Consider the following 19,090-nt stretch of genomic DNA (forward strand, 5'->3'; position numbering starts at 1 on the left):
TAAGCCAGGGAGAAGCTTTGACTTTGGGTCGCTCAAGTTTGAGTGGGGCAACAGTATCAAGAATACCTGTAACTATGGTGTTAAACAGAGTAACTAGCTATTCTGTACCCAGAGAGGAGGTTGTCCCTGTAAGGCTGGTAAATGGAGAAGTAAGTAAGTAAGTAAGACTTTATTTATATAGCACATTTCATACAAGAATTGCAGCTCAAGGTGCTTTACATAAAATCAATAAAAACAATAATACAAGTGATAAACAATTCAAACAAAAATAAAAATCCCAATAAGATCTCTGTTCAAGAGAGAAACCAACTTTAAACATGCATCTTAAAAGTAACAATAATATAATTAATAAAAGTAGGAAAACCCTTTTGAGATAAAATTACTTAAATGCTTCGGTAAAAAGGTAGGTTTTAAGCTGTCTTTTAAAAATGTCTAGAGTGTTTGCTTCCCTAATATTTATGGGTAATTTGTTCCATAGTTTTGGGGCGTAATTGACAAAGGCCGAATCACCAATCTTCTTATGACTGCTTCTGGTGACCTCTAATAGGCCTGCATTTGATGATCGCAGTGTTCTAGCTGGTGTGTAGTTTATAAAGGAGTTAGCAATGTAGCTAGGTCCTTGTCCGTGTAGAGCTTTGTATGTGAGGAAAAGGACCTTAAAGTCAATTCTGAAGGTAACAGGGAGCCAGTGTAAAGTAGCTAGGACAGGACTAATGTGTTCTCTCCTTTTAGTTTTGGTTAATAATCTAGCTGCAGAATTTTGAATGAGCTGTAGTCTTTCAGTGGTTTTCTTGGGAATACCAGTGAAAAGTGCGTTACAGTAGTCCAGCCGGCTGGATATAAAAGCATGAATTAACTTCTCTGCATCATTTTGGTTTATGAATGGTCGTACCTTTGCTATATTCCTCAGGTGAAAGAAAGCTGTTTTGGTCACTTTATTAATGTGAGAGTTGAAATTCAAATCTGAGTCCAGGATTACACAGAGACTCGTCACCTCTGGTTTAAGACAGGGGGTTAAACCTCCAAGATTCTTAATAAGAATCTCTCTTTTGGATTTGGGGCCACATAGTAGGACTTCGGTTTTGTCTTCATTTAATTTAAGAAAGTTAGCGTTCATCCATTTGTTTATTGCCAACAGGCAGTTGGTAATGGGATTGATGGCCGTTGCATCGTTGGGTTCAGTGGATATATATAGTTGTGTGTCATCCGCATAGCTATGGAAATCTATGTTATGTTCTCTGATTATGTCGCCGAGTGGTAACATATAAAGAGAAAAAAGTAATGGACCTAAGCAGCTTCCTTGAGCAACCCCGTAGCAGTTCTCATGTTTCTTGGACCTATGGTCACCTAAACTAACATAAAACTTCCTTCCTGTGATATATGATTTCATCCAGTTCAATACACTATCCGTGAACCCAATAAGCTTTTCCAGTCTATTGATTAGGATGTCGTGATCAATTGTATCAAATGCTGCACTGAGATCTAACAGGATAAGGATAGAGACTTTATTTGCATCAGAGTTTAGTCTGAGGTCGCTAATTATTTTGGTGAGAGCAGTTTCAGTACTGTGATATTTCCTGAAACCTGACTGCGAGACTTCCAGGATGTTATTTTCTTCAAGAAAAGAATTGAATTGGACTTAAACTATCTTTTCCAGTACTTTACTAATAAATGGAAGCTTTGATATTGGTCTGTAATTTGCAAGTAGACTGTTATCCAATTTGGGTTTCTTTAATAGGGGCTTTACAACAGCTGTTTTGAAGGCATCTGGGAAAACGCCAGTTCTAAGGGATGTGTTTATAATCTCTAGCACCGGACCTGAGACACTATCAAACACTTGCTTAAAGAATGTTGTGGGTATAGGATCAATATCTGAGGTTGTGGAGTTAGATTTGCTGACAATTTTGGAAAGTTCACTAAGTGTGATACAGGTAAATGTGCTCATGGTTATGTTGCAGAATCTACTGATGTCAGTTTCGACCCCACTATTAATAATACTAGCTCTGATCAAAGTTATTTTGTTCTTGAAGAACAAAGCAAGCTCTTCACATTTAACTACTGAGGATGGAGGTGGAGCAGGGACAGTGTTTAGCAGCTGGTCAATGGTGGAGAAAAGAACTCTGGAATTTCTGGCATTTTCTGTAATAATGAGAAATATTCTCTCCTTGCTAGACGGATGGTTTTGTTATAGGTGGTTAGTGTATCTTTGTAGATATTGTAGTGGATAGTGATCTTTGTTTTCCTCCATTTTCTCTCTGCTGCACGGCATTTTCTTTTTGTTTCACTAACATTTTTATTTCTCAGCCATGGGGAGGTTCTGCTTGTGCACTTCTTTTTGGTTTTCAGTGGGGCAACAGAGTCTAACACAGATAATAGTGCATCATTGAGGTTCTCTACCATTTCATTCAGAGACCAATCATGGTTAGTCGGCTCATATAGAGCAAATTGTTCAGAAAATTTCATCATAGCTGTATCGTCTAAATATCTTCTATGGACTAAGAATTCTTTTTTGTTTTTTGTTAGGATAATTTCCACATTAAAAAGTATATAATGATGGTCTGAGAGGGGTAGATCAGTTATTGAAATATTATTGATATTTAGTCCAGTTGTTATCACTAGATCTAGTGTGTTTCCGTGTCGGTGTGTTGGGTCTGTTATGTGTTGAGTTAGATTGAAACTGTCAAGGAGATTTAAGAGCTCAATAGTTCTTGGGTCTGCTTTTTTATTTACTTGGATATTTAAGTCTCCGTTTAAAACTACTTTGTCATATCTAGTGACACATAGTGATAATAGTTCAGAGAATTCTTGTATGAATATTGGCGAGTGCTTGGGTGGCCGATATATAATAACAAAAAGTATTGATTCGGTTTTGAGCTCTATAACAAGATATTCATATGATGTGAATTCACCTAGCTCAGTGATTTTGAACAACAGTTTAGAGGAGAAAATAGCTGCGACTCCTCCACCTTTTTTTGATGTCCTAGAAACTTGGTGAAAGCTGTAATCGGGCGGACACGCTTCTATCAAAGTTGCTGTTGCCGTGTCATTGTTTAGCCAGGTTTCTGTTAGACAGATGCAGTCTAAGTTGTTTTCTTTGACCATATCATTAACTAGAAATGTTTTGTTATTTAGTGATCTAACATTTAGAAGGGCCAGTTTCATCTGTGGGGTATTAACAGATAAAACAGGGGTAGATAAATCTGTTGGAAGAATATGGATAGTTCTGTGACTTCTAACACTAGTTTCAGGTTTGTAACCATGCATTTTACCATGCCATTTTCTGTTTGTGATGATGACCGGTATGTCCAATGAAATAGCATGGTGGCTGTCCTAGCGTAGCTTTTCTTTGGGAAAGTCTCTGTCACTGAGCTGTTCCATCACAAGGGAATTCATCCGGGGGGTGCAGATCTGTGCAGGGCCCATGTCCTTGCAGGAGGCTGTTTGAATGTTCTGTTCTGTTCCATGGGAGGTTGTTTGGGATGCGTCAGTCAGCTTAGACACAACAGGGATAGGGAGAGAAGCTTGATTTGTGGTCAGGAGCACATGATTGATATTTGCTGTTAGTAGTCGAGATCCTCTACGGTTTGGGTGGAGTCCGTCAACTTGAAAACGGTCTGCACAGTTCCAGAACACATTGAAGTTGTCGATAAATCTCAGTTTGTGTGTCAGACAGACAGATGCCAACCATGTGTTGAAAGATAGTAGTCGACTGAAGGCTTCTTTTCCTCTGCGAAAGCATGCAATCGGTCCACTGATGAATACATCTTGATATCTGTTGAGTGTGTTCAGTAGCTGGGTGAAATGTTTTTTAAGTATCTCAGTGCCAGTTTTCTTGTGTAGGATATCAAACGAGCCAGTGTGGATGATAATCTTAGGGTTGTTTGGTTTATTGTTGAGGATTGTTTGTACCTCTGACGACAGTTCCTCGACAGATGTGTTGCTAAGACAAATATTTTCTGTCTTTGCCAGTTTAACATGTGCTGTCATGGCATCTCCAATCAAGATAGTGGCCATATGTGGTGTTGTGTTTGCCTTGTCAGTAGCTGCGGGGCCAGTTCTTATCTTATTTGGGTTAGCAATGATAGGACCTTGTGCTAGGCCAAGGTTAGACACTGCGTTAGTGCTAGCAGTAGATTCTATAGTGCTAGCAGTGTTAGCTCCTCTAAGTGTTGATGGGCTGTGGGTAGTCTTAGCATACCTTGGATCTTGATAATCCTGTGATATTGTTGTCTGATTAGGCTTGATAGGGGGTCGAACAGCGCCCCGAGTGGTCCGAGAGGGGCTTGGAGTGAAATGGGGGACTCCCGGTCGCAGCAGACGATGATGTGTTGGATTTGCATGTGCGTAGTAGCTACCGTCATGGTGTGTCGGCGATCTGGGCCCTTCATGTTTGTTAGCTGCGTGGCTAGCAGTTCTGTGCCTCTTCGCCTTGGATTCCACACACAAGGGAGAGAAAGTTCCCAGTGGTTCGAAACTGTTTCTGAGTGTGACAGGAGGAGAGGTGATGCGGGAAGAGTTTCTGCCTCGCTTTTTTTGCTGTTTATCCTTGGTGACAGTCCCATCTCTGATGAAGGTAGAAGCGGCGCTAGGCCTCTTTGGTTTAGCGCCGAGAGCAGGCCATGACTCATCCGGTCCAACGGCCGGTGGAGAGAAAGCTGATTCCAAGGGTGGCTCATTGGCAGGTAGCTTAGCCTCCGGGCTAGGTAGCATGGAATCTATAAAGTCTTCGGTCTCTCTGATATCTAAGAGGGTTCTGACTCTTAGCTCCAGTTCGACTATCCTCTGAGTAAGTTGTTTGCAGTCATTACAAGCCATAGTTCTACAGGGAACAAGCTTACGTTTGCTTGCCTGTGGTCAGTCTTGGAGGGCAGCCCAAAATACTTCTGTTCTCCTTGGGCTTCAGTCCTCTTAGGTTGTTCCTTTTTGTAGTATTTGATTTTGAGTAATATCTTCAAAAACTATCCAAATGATTGAAACTTCAGAGCATTTCTCCGTGAATAACTAGACAATACGATAGAAGCCAAGCAGGGAAGCAAGCAGGGAAGGTCAGGGGGAGGAGAGGGAAAGAAAATGCGACTGCCTTCGTTGAGAGCGTAATCCGAGAAGCTGTAAAGGTATCAGAAAATTGCCCAGCAGTGGAGTGATCCAGTGCCTGAATGTAGCGACCAGGCATATGAGGCTTAGATAATGGACAAGAGAGTGATGCATTAAAAATCACAGGTGTATGGTCAGATAGACAAATATCATCCAACTCAACATTTAAGACAGGAAAACCAAAAGATAGAACAAGGTCGACAGTATGGCCACGATCATGTGTAGGTCCAGTTACAGAGTTAAATTAAGAGTCCACGAGTTGTAGAAACTAGCTAACCAATGGCTTTGATGGACAACAAACAGCAAATGTTTAAATGTTTATCGACAGGTCTGTAAACGCCTTTGTAAACCGAGATTTGTTAAAACGTTTGTTAACCGAGACCGTAGGTCGACAAATCGTTTTAACAAATCGAGGCGACAAAGCGTTTGCTGACCTGTCGAGAAGTAAACATTTGGTTTCTTATATACTACAACAATACGTGGGAAGATCACAAATCAAACAGGTCGAATCTGGAGCAGACGCCATGTTTTCAGAGCAATCAGCTGCACTTGCACTGGTGACGTCACTACACCTCCAAGGCAACATATCAACAACATCAATTCGTCTTCTGTCTGCTTCAGATACTTTTTTAAAACGCGAAGCGATTGCGGACCTGTGCAGAAACCACATTTGGTTGTTTAAGTTTTTTTTTAGGCACCTGTGCAGAAACCATTTTTGGTTGTTTTAGTTTTTTTTTAGGCAACTTAGGCTACTTTGTTGCCAAGCAGATGCTACGTTGTTAAGGTCAATGGCTACATCTCCAAGGCAACCGCTTGTTGCTAGGTCCATAAAACCGTTTATTTACCTCTGCGAACATTCGGGAGGTATATAAACGGTATTATTAACTTTTGAGAACGTCTTCTGGACCAATAGGAAAAGCGTATTGGTCCAATTATTACACTAGTATATAAGAAACATGAATATTAAGGAACAGTGCGAAATACCTTATTAAAATCAGTCAATTACCCTTTTAATAGCTATGTTAGCTAGCCAAATGTTGTAATGCTGATGTCCATATGGTCGGAGTTAACCAGGTACTGTTCCCACCTATTACCTGTCTGTAGAATGCGTGAAGAGGTGGAAGAGATTTTCTCCACTAGTTGATTTAAGGGGTACTAACATTCAAATTAGTATATCTCCTTCACGATGAACAGATTTAAATGAATGTACAATAATAACTAATCAGAATATACATTATAAATCATTGGAAAGCTTACAATCTGCATTTCCTCAATCTGTATTATTACTTTTTTGAATGACCATAACCTACATGCGGACCAAAATACCAGAACCTGTCACATATTATTGATAATATCATTAGCTGATGCAGCAGCACCCACTCATTGATAGGCTTTTTTATTTGGCACCGATGCTGCTACGTTAAAGGTCCCATGACATGAAAATTTCACTTTAGGAGGTTATTTAACATATGAGTATGAGTAATATGAGTTCCCCTAGCCTGCCTTTGGATTTGGTCTCCCTTCGATGCGGACTTCAGATCCACTGATCCGTTCTCACTCACAGTGAACACTGGTTATTGCTTTATTATGATAGTTTATTACTAATTAATAATTTCATTTAATTATCTTAGTGTGTACATCATTTTTGGCAAAACATCTCTATATTTATTATTAACTCAGATGTTTCCTCACTTACTGTGAACATTATCCCAAACTTTAATTTTCACAACCTACACTTGAACACAGGACTCCAAAGAAGAAGTCGGTTGTTTACCTCATTGTACCACAACAATTAGTTAAAACAATTGGAGAGCAGGAGTTTTACCATGGAAAAGTTACCATGTTGGAATTGTTGAAAGTCTTTGCTGATTGCACCCCTAAACATAAAGAGAGGATAACAGAGATGAAAAGATACTTTCCAGGAGCACCCACTGCCACCTTGTAGTGCTGGTAGCTCTTGGTGGGGTGGAAGTTGAAGATGAACAGGACATTGGCTCTCTCAAACACTATCACTTTGTCCCCCTCATGTTGGGCGCTCACAAATGCCTGGAGAAGACCAAAATAAGATAAAAGATTCAAGGTTAGCCCTCCAAGTGTGTCCATACTGAAGTTTTGTTCAAACTTGTATCAACTTTTGAAGATTCACCTTTTCAATAGAGAACAAAAGAAAGACATACTGATTACATGCAAAACACGCATGTGTGTGGATACTCAGTATTTATGACATGTATTTAAATTAGTGGTGGGCCGTTATCGGCGTTAACGTGCTGCGACTCTTATCGGCGATAAAAAAAATATTGCCGTTAATATATTCTCGAAGTTGGGTTGGGAGCTGGGTCTATACTACGCAAGCTATGATGACATTCACCTTGATATTTTAGCGTGGATGTATACCTAGCCGAATTGCACCGTAGGGGGCAAGAACGAGTCTTTGAACCTGTGTGTATGCCTTGTGTATGAAATTATCACATCAAACGTGACGTGCTAACATGGATGCAGCTATGAAGCCGCCTGGTTTGCTTCAGGGAAAATGTATTTTTAAGAAGCTTCCCAATGGAAACCTCGACAAGACTAAGGTTGTTTGCACCTTGTGCTATGCGGAATTAGTTTACTGTAGGAGTTCTTCCAGTCTCAAATACCACCTAAACGCAAAGCATCCCTTAGCTAATGCGGAAGATGCCGGGCCAAGCACTGATGTAGCGCAGGGGAAGAGTCGTCGTCAAACTACGATGTTTGAGTGCAACCGAGGCAAGCTCGTCAGCACAGCTCTATCAGCCAAGCTAACTAATCTAATAAAAAGTTAATAAACACAAGTACATCTTATTGAACATCATTTATTTTCATCACCAATTATCATAGTAGAACAGCTTTCTCAAGCAGTTTGTGATGCATTTCGGAAACAGGAGATGAGCTCCTGGTCTAATGCGCCACCTGGCTTGAGAAACCCGTTCTCAAAGACTTACTTTTTGTCATTATTTGGGTAGCACACATTCTGAATGCCTTCGGCGGAATTCAAATGAGCCATTTTAATCTAGATTAATCTAGATTAACACCAAGATTACAGTGAGATTAATCTAGATAAAATGATATAGATAATAATATTATATTCTATGCCCACCACTAATTTAAATTATGTATTTCAAATACAAAATAGGATTTTGTCATTTTTATTTGATAGGTGTGATTGAAATATCAATATATTTTGTATCAAAATTAGTGTTTTGTATTTTGTAGTTAAAAAATACTGTAAAATACTTTGTGACAAGTCTACATGATGGCATCGTAAAAACTAGTGCACAGTGCCTGTCATGAAGTCTGATTAAGATATCAGTGAGACACACACACACACTTCTGGAACTATAGGTAGTGCACAGTTCCCATGATGCAGCCAGTACAGTTTCTCAGTGCCTTTGGTACTTACATTTCTAAGATCACAATTGAAATTCTCAAAAGTACTTGATCAATCTCCACATAATCAAGTCACTCATGCACCTCATAAAAGCATTATTTTTCATTCTTTTGACCAAATGTGAAACACTGGTGAAAAGAGGGATGACATGATCCGCCTGTCCCCAAGGTACATTATATTCCCCTACACTGCATTGACCAGGCCAACATTAAACAGTAATTTGTAGCAAAAAACAGTTTCCCAAATGTAATCAATGCTATCGACTGCACACATGTTACAAAAAGGGCACAATGGGTTGATTCATTTTTTTTGTAAATCGAAAAAAATGTACCCCATCAACATTCAAATAACTGCTAGCCCAAGGCCACAAAAATGCTAATATGTTTTGTAAAGTAGATAAACATAACTAATGAATGCATTTTGCATATTCACACGAGCGAAACAAATATGATAGTTTGCAACTATTTTGCAAATGGTGGGCTAATCCATTTATGAATAAAAGAAGGTAGGAATAATAAAAGGAGATGATGGCATGGACGGGGGCTGTTATGATCATTGGATTCACATAGCATAACCGATCGTTCTTGAAGGCTTATAATTTACAATAATTAGAGACACGGACAGACTACAGCGCTCCGTGACTCGATTCGGCCGGGCAACCTTTATTGTCTTCACTCGCACACAACTTCCTCCTTCACAATCAAAGTCCCCCTTCAAAGTCCCCCTTTTCTAATTCCTGCCTAACTTTATAGCAGCCCACTCAATGAAATATCTTACAATAGCATTTCTGAAATATCGAGAGGTGTAAATGAGCCTTGAGCTCAGGATTGTTTTAAGGACGGATTTGGGACAGTTGAGAGAACAGACAAAGAAACAGTTTAACAGACAGATGGGAAAGGACGCAAGTGTTGCCAATAAGGCCATTGAGAGAGATAGAGCAACCAACCCGGCTTTTGACGGCAGATGCAGTGGTTCAACGCCTAAAAACAGATAAGTAAATGAAAGTGAACCAGGAAACACAATCTGTGCTAGTGATTACTTGCACACCATTTTCTTGTAGCCGCAACTGAGGGCATCTTCCCTTTAAGCCGCCACTGCAGAACGAGGAATGAGGAGCAGTCTGACTGTGGAGAGGACGAGACGCCCGGGTGTGATGGCATTTTTTGACATAGTTACTAAGAGTGTATTTTTAATAGACCGAGGTTGTGTTTAAACACTTGGTAAGCTAAGGTATTTATGACTGATCTAATCAACAGCCAGCAAAGGCACTAAGTTGGAGGAGTGGAGTCAGGATTATGCAAGTTGACCCCTCTGCCCTAAACTTTTGTTGGCCTGAACCTTTTGGTTCCAGGGGTTTGGGCTGGTGTCCTGTTCACATGGGACACTGGCCTGTTTTTTTTTTATTGTCTTAAACGGTCACTGACCAATCACTGTATTGATTGATTATTGGGTGTGCTTTGCCTTCGGCAAGGGCACAACCTTTGTACTCTCACATATATATTTATTATTTATTATTGTTTATTTTCGCCCCCCTAAGGATCAGTCAATATTTGGAATACATAAACAACGCCTGTGTCAAAATGTTTGTCTTGGTCTCGATTGCGTTGCTTGTATTTTTATTTACGTTCCGTTGCACGGTTTAGGAGGTTACAACGTTTTTGTGGCAAAAAAGTGCCTTTAGTCGACGAAGGGTACTCAGTGCTATCTACGTCACCAAGTCAGCACACGTTAGCAACGACGCATGGATTGATGTGCTGTTGCACAGCGAGTATCGTATTGTGCCGTGGTGTACTACTACCAAAGAACTTATATTGACTCTTTGCTACTACTAGCAGCATCATACATGTACATTTAAGCACATCAAGACTTGCATGTACAGTAAGTAATGTCACATTAAAGAATGTATGTAAAGTTTAAACTCAAGCTTGTGTGGTGTGTCGCTGGCTTCAGTGCCACAGCCTAAACTTTATGTCAAAACAAAGATTCTCATTTCCGGCACTTTCAAACAATCCCCTCACTCAGTGAAGTTTGGCTAGCCACCGCAACTAGCTTGCTCGTAGCAAACTTCTTTTGAATTAGCCATTTCTCCCTAAATAGATGTAAAGCTTATTTACGTTGTTGGGTGCATATTTTCAGTTTGCAGATGGTACTGTTTGAATCGCGATTCCATCTGAAATACTGCCGGTGACAAGTGGTGGCAGTATCTGAACTCTCTCGAACGACCTGTAGGTTACATCTGCATGTCTTTCGCTATGACCGGTCCAGAGTACTCTGTTAATTCTTAAGTTGTACAAACTAAATAAATTGTATTGAAACTGCCATCTTGACTATTCAGATCTACACAGTGCCACTTGAATTCTTCCATTACACCGGGTCAGGAAACCGAGGAACCCACACGGAAGACGGTGCCCCCGCTGCTGCAACTGCCCATAGTGATACATAACACTGCCCTTAGCGTTCAATTTATACGGTCAATAGACATTTGGGACTTTTTTCGTTTATGCTACAGCGGTCATCTGCCATTGATTTTTAACCTTGTTTTTTATCAGAATATTTATTGGCTATTAACAAAGTACTTATGGTCATCCTGCTGCGTTTCCCCTTTCCTTAACAATGGAAGTAAAATTTCAAGTCTGGTATCCAACAAGAACCTCACACGTTTGTGTGACACATATTTTATACAAAGAGTGAAAAACGTAACAATAAGCTAAATTAAATGTATTTTTGAGCTGTAAGTAGGCCTATCAGAATAGAATGCTTGGAATGTTGGGTAACTGGATTTGAGTAAGCTAGATACCATTGAAAGGAACTGTTGAGATCAAATGCATTGATTCATTACGCAATTGAACATTAGGGGAGATGGGATTGCATCTTTCACACAGCCTGAAAGATGCTGTCATGGGTTACCAGGGCAAATTTTTTTGAGAAATCCTGTGCACAATGCAATATCCAAGATTAGCCTATTTATTCTATTTAGTCCGTAGATGTAAAGGGAACAAAACGTATCTGTCAGGCTGGTTGTAGTAGATAGGCAGCCTACTTGATTTATCAAATGCAACGTTCGTTTGATATGCGCTACTGCCTTTGCGCAACCCGCCATCTACACTTTAAACTGGAGTCCCATGGGACTCCAGTTTGGAGTGCATTTAAAAAAAAAAATATCCTCTGCAGCCTATCAGATCGTCTCTTCAAATTTTTGCCAATCACATTAACGTGTCTATGTGGACTTCAACAACCTGCCATAATAACGGACAAAATGACTCCTTCAGATCATGAGCAATGTCGTCTGGTAGCATGTAGGTGAAATATTGCTTGTTAATCTTATTAAACCGATTATCATACGTGATTGAATATTCTTGAGAATGGCAGGATCCATGTTTAGTAATTTTAAGTGTTTCCTAGGCTAACGTTTAGCAAGCTAGCTGTGATTGGCTAAAATTGGAAGAGACATCTGATAGGCTGCAGTGAATATCTTTTAGAAAAAATGCATTTGTGAATCTAAGCGCGTCAGGAAAGTTCCAAAAATCCACACACACAAATGCAGGGATTTGTAACTCGTGTTCTCCGATTTGTAACTCGTGTTCTCCGATTTGTAACTCGTGTTTGTCAGGTTGCAAACAAATTTAATGGGGTCATTTATTTGTGAATCGCGTTACATTTGTGAATCACGAAATACATTTGTGAATCGTGTTACATTTATTTGTGAATCATGAAATACATTTGTGAATCATGTTACGTTTGTTTGTGAATTATGAAACTAATCTAACTCCATAGAGTTCTACTAGGCTTCTGGAATTTTCCTCACAAGTCAAGACATCGTTTGGTGAGTGCTTCAAAGATAGCTCCCTGTCTTTTATTCTACCTGCAGCGATGAGCAGTGCTGGCAAATCAAATTTTTAACTATTAGCTAGCATTCCTTTCCAACTGGCACAGGGTTAACGTTGGCCCTAACGGTTAGGTAGCGCTACATTGCATGGCATGTTCCCTGTTAGTATTTTTAAAGGTTTCATTTTTAATTTTCAAATTCCATTTGCATTCTGGCTTATAATACGTGTGATAATTGACTGCTACAGCCAGCTAGTCTTGGTAACTAGCACTTTGCAATCACAATGGCTGATCAGATTTAAAGCACGTGTGCCTTCGTGTTAGCAGCTAGTACGCTATAAAGCCTCCTTTTGCAAGAGCGCAATAACATTTCAGTCCGAAAAATAACCAGTATTGCTAATAAACACGAAAACTAATAGCTGCTACTGGAGTTTTAAGCCGTTTAACATATTTTGACGTAATCAATTTGCCTCACCAAACCCCCTGTACCCAGCTATACTAAGCTTAGAAGAGGCACGATGGCTAGTGCGCCATTGTAAGGTTTAGAATGCCCTAAAAATACCCAAGCATAGTTCAATATGGTTGTTCTCTTCACATAATTATGAGTTATTGATGCATTTGTCTTTGTTTGTATTTCATAGGGCTGTCCCCACTCAGTCGACTAGTCGATTTTCTGGTCGATATGCTCTTGGTCGACTAAGATTTTTTTAGTCGAGCTGCCGTATGGCAGTGTGAGATCTGATTCCCGCTTGTGTCACCATTGCAGAATTAAAGAAATGTTTTACAGAAATTGTAGATTATATTATTTAAGACAAATAAAGCAAGTCAAAAAATATATATATTTAAAAGAAAATGTGTTATTGTTTTCACTTTTGTTAATCTGTGCTTTTTTTGGTTGTGTTTTTTTGCACACGGCACAAGCACAATTGGTATGGCAGCATTTAATTTACAGTACATTTACAAAGTACCGGGTGACTCAAAAAACGTTGAATGCAAACTCTGCCAACAACGGTTTATTTTTCATAGTTCGACGTTGAATATGATGTAGCCTACCACCTGAAAACCATAAGTTGGCCTACTTCGCTCATGCTAACATGCGCTGGGTTGACAAATGAATACGCCTATTATAAGAATCACATCCAAATCGAATGACATTATCTTCTCCGGCCAAGACAACACAATCTTTCTCTGTTGCACCGTTCCCCACTCAGCTTCTACGCAAGTTCGCATGCTGCACTTTTTCAGGCAGTGAATAGCGCGCTGATTTGCATGTTAAACAAACAATATTTTTTATTTGAGTTAAAACATCACACAAAATGGTTTGATGAAAAACATTGTGACATTTATAGAAGAAAAAAAAAAGTTTAAAATTTAGATTAGTCGATTCTTATTCGAATCTTGGTCGACCAAAGAAAATCTTAGTCGGGTATTAGCCCTTAGCCCTAGTATTTCAGGTATTTATTTTCAGGCTTAAAACTAAATTCAGTGCTGCTATTGTACATTTTTTAATCAGAAGCAAGACATCCTGCTTAAGCACTACAGGCTTCATCACTGGCAAGCCGGTAAAGGTTCTTTTCCCTGCATTCATCCAGACTGTTTATTGTATTTTTACAACAACAGGGGCTTTAAAAACTCATTTATGGAGAGGAAAATTATGGAAATTGTGCAGGATCAGCCGCTGGTGTCAACAATCAAGCAAAGATGGCCTGGACTGTTTTTTGAGGAGGAGGTAAGTCATTTTTTTCTCTGTCACCATTAGAATTGAATGTCTTAATCATTTGCTTTTACTTGTTTGCTTATTCTGAATCTCTCATTACCCACAGGTTTGTGCTGAATTCTACCGCATCAACCGTATTGACCTGAAGTCAACATTCCTGACATCGTTGGACAATCACACCAGGATTTTTCCTGGGTCAAAATGGGTCTTCGGTGCTCCAAAAAAAAATATATATACATGTATATGCTTTTTTTTCTTCTTTTTTCTAATCAATGTATTTATTCCCAGGTGTTTTGCCCCCCCCCCCCCCCCCCCCGCCGAAACTAAACCTATATTTCGGAACAGGTTAATCTAATAGTCTAATAGCTAATGTAATATTGCACATATTTTCGTCCTATTTCCCCTGAAGCAATAAAGTTAGGCTACTTAAAGACACCTTACACTCATTAAGTATGTTCTAAATGCCGTAAATGCTGCCAATTAATAATTGATGTAACAACTTATTGTAAATGGTCAGTAGCCTAGTCTATCGATTAAGGTAGGCCACTCTGAAGCATGTACACTGCCTGCTTCATTTGATCTTGATGGGCTAAGCATTCTGTAGCAAATAATAACAATAAACCCACGTTTTATTAATGAAAACTACTTCAGCATAATAATGCACCTAAAATACAAACCTGAGCAAGGGCAGCAATCGCTATCGAATCAACAGACGTGCAACTTAGCAAGCAGGGGAAGAATACAAACAACGAAAATCGCCAGTTAACTTGATTTAAATTTGCAAGAACTATAGACTTATACAATAACAGGCTTAAATGAACTGACAACATCAGTTATACGACTTACAGTTCTCAAGGACGCACACACGCAATCTCAACTGCGGTGTGAAGCACATGTCCGTGCAATTCTCCGACATGCACTCTAACAATCACTGCTGATAGACGGCCTAAAATTTTGTCTGATTTCTGATACCGTGGCGGCAGAAATTTAGCCATAGAGGAAACATTGCACTATATATTATCATTCCAGGTTAAGAATACCAATGGAGGCTGCTTTGGAAATCGTAAATCAAGCTTTTGTCAGCATTTTGAGTGGAAATTTCATTTGCATTTGTACAGGTGTATTCGTGCACGTCGGGCTGGCCCTCGCAGCGGAACGACAGTTTAGTGGCCACTCTGTCCATTTGCGCACCTCACAGTTGCGTATTGATCAGACAAGAAGACACGCTTATCAACTCGATTACTATTGATCAAAACAGAACGAAGGTTCGACTGTAGCCTACTTGAAACATACTATTGAGAACATATTCGCTGACATGCATTGCACGCGTGATGAACACAGCTTTTTTTCTTTTCTTCATTGCAGACTTTTTTTTCCTTTGGCGCTCGGGATTTGTCATTGGCGCTCGGGAAAACGGCTTTGGCGTGCGCCAACATTTTCTCTATGCAGGAAAAACCCTGCACACCCAGGGATTTCTGAAGATGTACAGAGCCAAAGCAAGACAGGGAAGGTGGAACGACTTGGATGAACTTCTTGAGAAACTGGATGCCCAGGTATTAAGCTGTTGTGCATACATTTTATCCTATCGTATAGCTCTGCTTGACCAGCACCTACATACACTATTGTGCAAAATTGACTAATTTCACCAATGGTTCATCTTGACGAGCCTCATTACTGGAGTAGCAGTGCATTTCGAGCGAAAATTTAGATTTTGCTAGTGTGCAAAATCTAAATTTTCGCTCGGGTTACAGCCAATGACAGCACCGTAGTTTTGTTCCTCATGGTCAAATTTGCCAGAAACCATTGAGAAAAGTAATGCCGCTCATATCGCGTACTCAACCTTAAGGCTGCTACTGGAGTACATGAAAGTCACCTGATATGCTTTTGGTCAGTATGGTATATGGTCAATATTGGTCAAAAAACAGCCAACAAGTGCACAGCATGTTTGAGATCTCTTTTAGGACTGTTAGCTGATTTTCCAGAATGCAATCTTAATGCATTTCAGGTAACTATTTCATAAAGTTGGTTGTAATGAAGCCCAATAGTGAAAGGAGTAGGTGATCCGCACTGTTTAGGATCACCTACACCTTTCACCATTGGGCTTCATTACAAACAACTTCATGAAATAGTTACCCATCTATGTGCGTTACCTCTTTGTGAATAAAGTGATTTAATAATGTCTTATTGTTGACCTGTCTTTTTGGCAGACCACAGATCTAACCACGTTTTGAAGGTCTGCTGTTCTTCGTAGTCTTCCCCTGTACTTGAGAGAGCCAGCATCAATTTCAAAGACTATTAAGGTAATTCATTTTAGTAACGTTATGGTATTACTGTTTGAGATGCAGTAATGATTGCATAAGACATTATGCTTTCAGTCTGACTCAGTGTCATTTATTGTGTTTCGCAGGATACTGAGGCACTGAGGCCACACACAAAGGCCATGAAAATGGAGATCCTGGAAGTGACTGACAGTTCTACCAACTCAGGAGCATATCCCACAGTGGTCGATGTGGCTGTAATATTGGAGGAGGAAGTTGTCATGGACAATCTGGGAGACTTCACAAATGCCCTCATGATCCTCTTCGGCCTGCTTTTTGCTCTAAATATGGAATACCCTAAGGATTTATTAAAGTACACATTCGAGGCAGTCCAGAAGATTCTCTTAAACATGGGAGAAAAGTACACAGCAAGGATCCTTGAAGAATACGTTATTACTAAATTAGTAAATGTATTACTGGTTTAATGGTCATTACATGTTAATTCCAGTCATTGAGGTATCAAAGGTTTCATGCAAATGTTTGTTAAATTCAACAACAAAAAAGTCTGAACATTTTTTGGAACTGTAAAAGTAATTTTGATTGTGTTTTTGTTGAAAACTATGTGGGGAGCAGTTTATTTCCGAGTAATTTGAAATTTGTTCAACCATATATGAGTTTCTTATATAAAACCTGTAAACCTATTTACAGGTTTAAAAAAATAAAAAAATATAAAAATGTAAACCTCGACCTACGGTCTCGTTAACAAACGTTTTAACAAATCTCAGTTTACAAAGGCGTTTGCAGACCTGTCGAGGAGTAAACATTTGCTGTTTCTTATATACTAGTGTAATAATTGGACCAATACGCTGTTCCTATTGGTCCAGAAGACGTTTTCAAAAGTTAATAAATCCGTTTATATACCTCCTGAAAGTTCGCAGAGGTAAATAAAGTTTTTACGGACCTAGCAACAAGCGGTTGCCTTGGAGATGTAGCCATTGACCTTAACAACGTGGCATCTGCTCGGCAACAAAGTAGCCTAAATAGCCCCCCAAAAAACAACCAAATATGGTCTTTGCACAGGTCCGCAAACGCCCCGCAATCGCTTCCCGTTTTAAAGAAGTATCTGAAGCAGACAGAAGACGAATTTATGTTGTTGATATGTTGCCTTGGAGATGTAGTGACGTCACCAGTGCAAGTGCAGCAGATTGCTCTGACAACATGGCATCTGCTCCAGATTCAACGTGTTTGATTTGGGATCTTCCCACGTATTGTTGTAGTATATAAGAAACCAAATGTTTACTCCTCGACAGGTCAACAAACGCTTTGTCGCCTCGATTTGTTAAAACGTTTGTTAACCGAGACCGTAGTTCGAGGTTTACAAACAAATCGTTTTAACAAATCTCGGTTTACAAAGGCGTTTGCAGACCTGTCGAGGAGTAAACATTTGCAGTTTATGCTGATATTTGATTTGTAAATGAAAATAAATAAAATGTACTTGATCAGAGCATAGTGTGTAATTTATTTGATATAGTGAAAAATATGCTTTTTGGCCAACATTAAATATGTAATTAATGCAACATTCTATTTTAAATTCAGTCTACATGCAGGGGTAGTCAGCACAACTAAAAAATGTTTGTTTCCGCAACTTAAATTGGGCCAACTTAAAAATTTAGGTGCAACCGTTCACTAGAAATGTTTAAGTTGGGGAGGCATATTTTTTTTTACAGTGTATATAAAACTGGTTCTTCTAGCTAGCTTTATTTATTTTTGTGAGAAAAGGCATAATTACTTCAATGTTTAAGTTAGGAAGACATTTATATGTTATACGAACAGTCGGACCCAACGACGTTGCGCATGCCCATTACGACTCGCTGAAAATGGGGTTTCCAAGAGATCTTGCAAGGGTTTTCATCGTCTTTCACGCAACGGCTAAATTCCAGCTAGGAAAATAGCTATTTCAAAGGTGAGTATTTTCTTTATAGAAATAGTTTTAAATATATAAATGTATTTGCAGAAATTGAATGGGGCATGTTATTACTTATAGGTTTGAAATGTAGGCTATTTAGCATGTTTATTTGCTATCAGATTCACTTTGTTTTTGTTAGGATTTCGTAGCTAGTTCTAGAGGTAAAATAACTAACATTAAAGTAATGTGACCAGACGTCCTCTTTTACCCGGACATGTCATCTTTTCGAGACAAAAAAATGCGTTCAGCAGGGATTCCAAAATTGTCCGGGATTTTGCTTTGTCGGATAGTTTCTCTGGGTCTTTCACAAACTATTACGCCCTTACAAGTTTTGGAAAGGGTATCTCCCTTACGTTCCACCTTCTTGCGTGATCTCTGACTGTCGAGAGAACTGTCATTTTGATCAGATAGTGCAGCATGCAATACACGACCAGCACCAAGTTATGTTGAAATGCATATATGATATCAAAGTTTAGCGTCTCACAAATCACCCACAAAAGAATCAGTGAAAATAAACATTAAGAACTGTTAGAAAAACTTGTTCCAAAATAGCTTAGCCCTCAATTTTGTAAGACTGTGGAGCTAGCGCGTGGCTGATCACGTTTTGAGACGGTCGGTCAAAGTCGGTCATGCACAGGGCGCTATATAAAACGGCGTTGTCGCTCTTTAGTAAGGACATTATATGTTTGAGCCGTCTAATTCAAAATCACCTTAAATTAATTGAGTTACAAAATGCTTCTATATTACTCCTAACTATTATAGTTAGCTCTAGAATAGTTAGCGTAACATTACATAACACATGCAAAGTTGGCCGATGGTGC

The 19,090-nt window shown here is 39.4% G+C and overlaps 1 protein-coding gene across 2 annotated transcripts in view; it reads right to left on the bottom strand.

The window, feature by feature from the left end:
* Positions 1-19,090, bottom strand: part of LOC134018342 (1,4-alpha-glucan-branching enzyme-like) — a 177,778-nt gene that overhangs the window by 14,484 nt on the left and 144,204 nt on the right. The window contains exon 15 of one of the 2 annotated variants that reach the window (XM_062458242.1): positions 7,010-7,140. The exons of the other annotated variant lie outside the window; for it this stretch is intronic. Within the exon in view, the coding sequence (XP_062314226.1) occupies positions 7,010-7,140 (131 nt within the window). The remainder of the gene's footprint in view (positions 1-7,009; positions 7,141-19,090) is intronic. 2 annotated transcript variants of the gene reach the window in all.

Source organism: Osmerus eperlanus, chromosome 4, assembly GCF_963692335.1.
Source record: "Osmerus eperlanus chromosome 4, fOsmEpe2.1, whole genome shotgun sequence".
Classification (NCBI taxonomy): Eukaryota; Metazoa; Chordata; class Actinopteri; order Osmeriformes; family Osmeridae; genus Osmerus; species Osmerus eperlanus.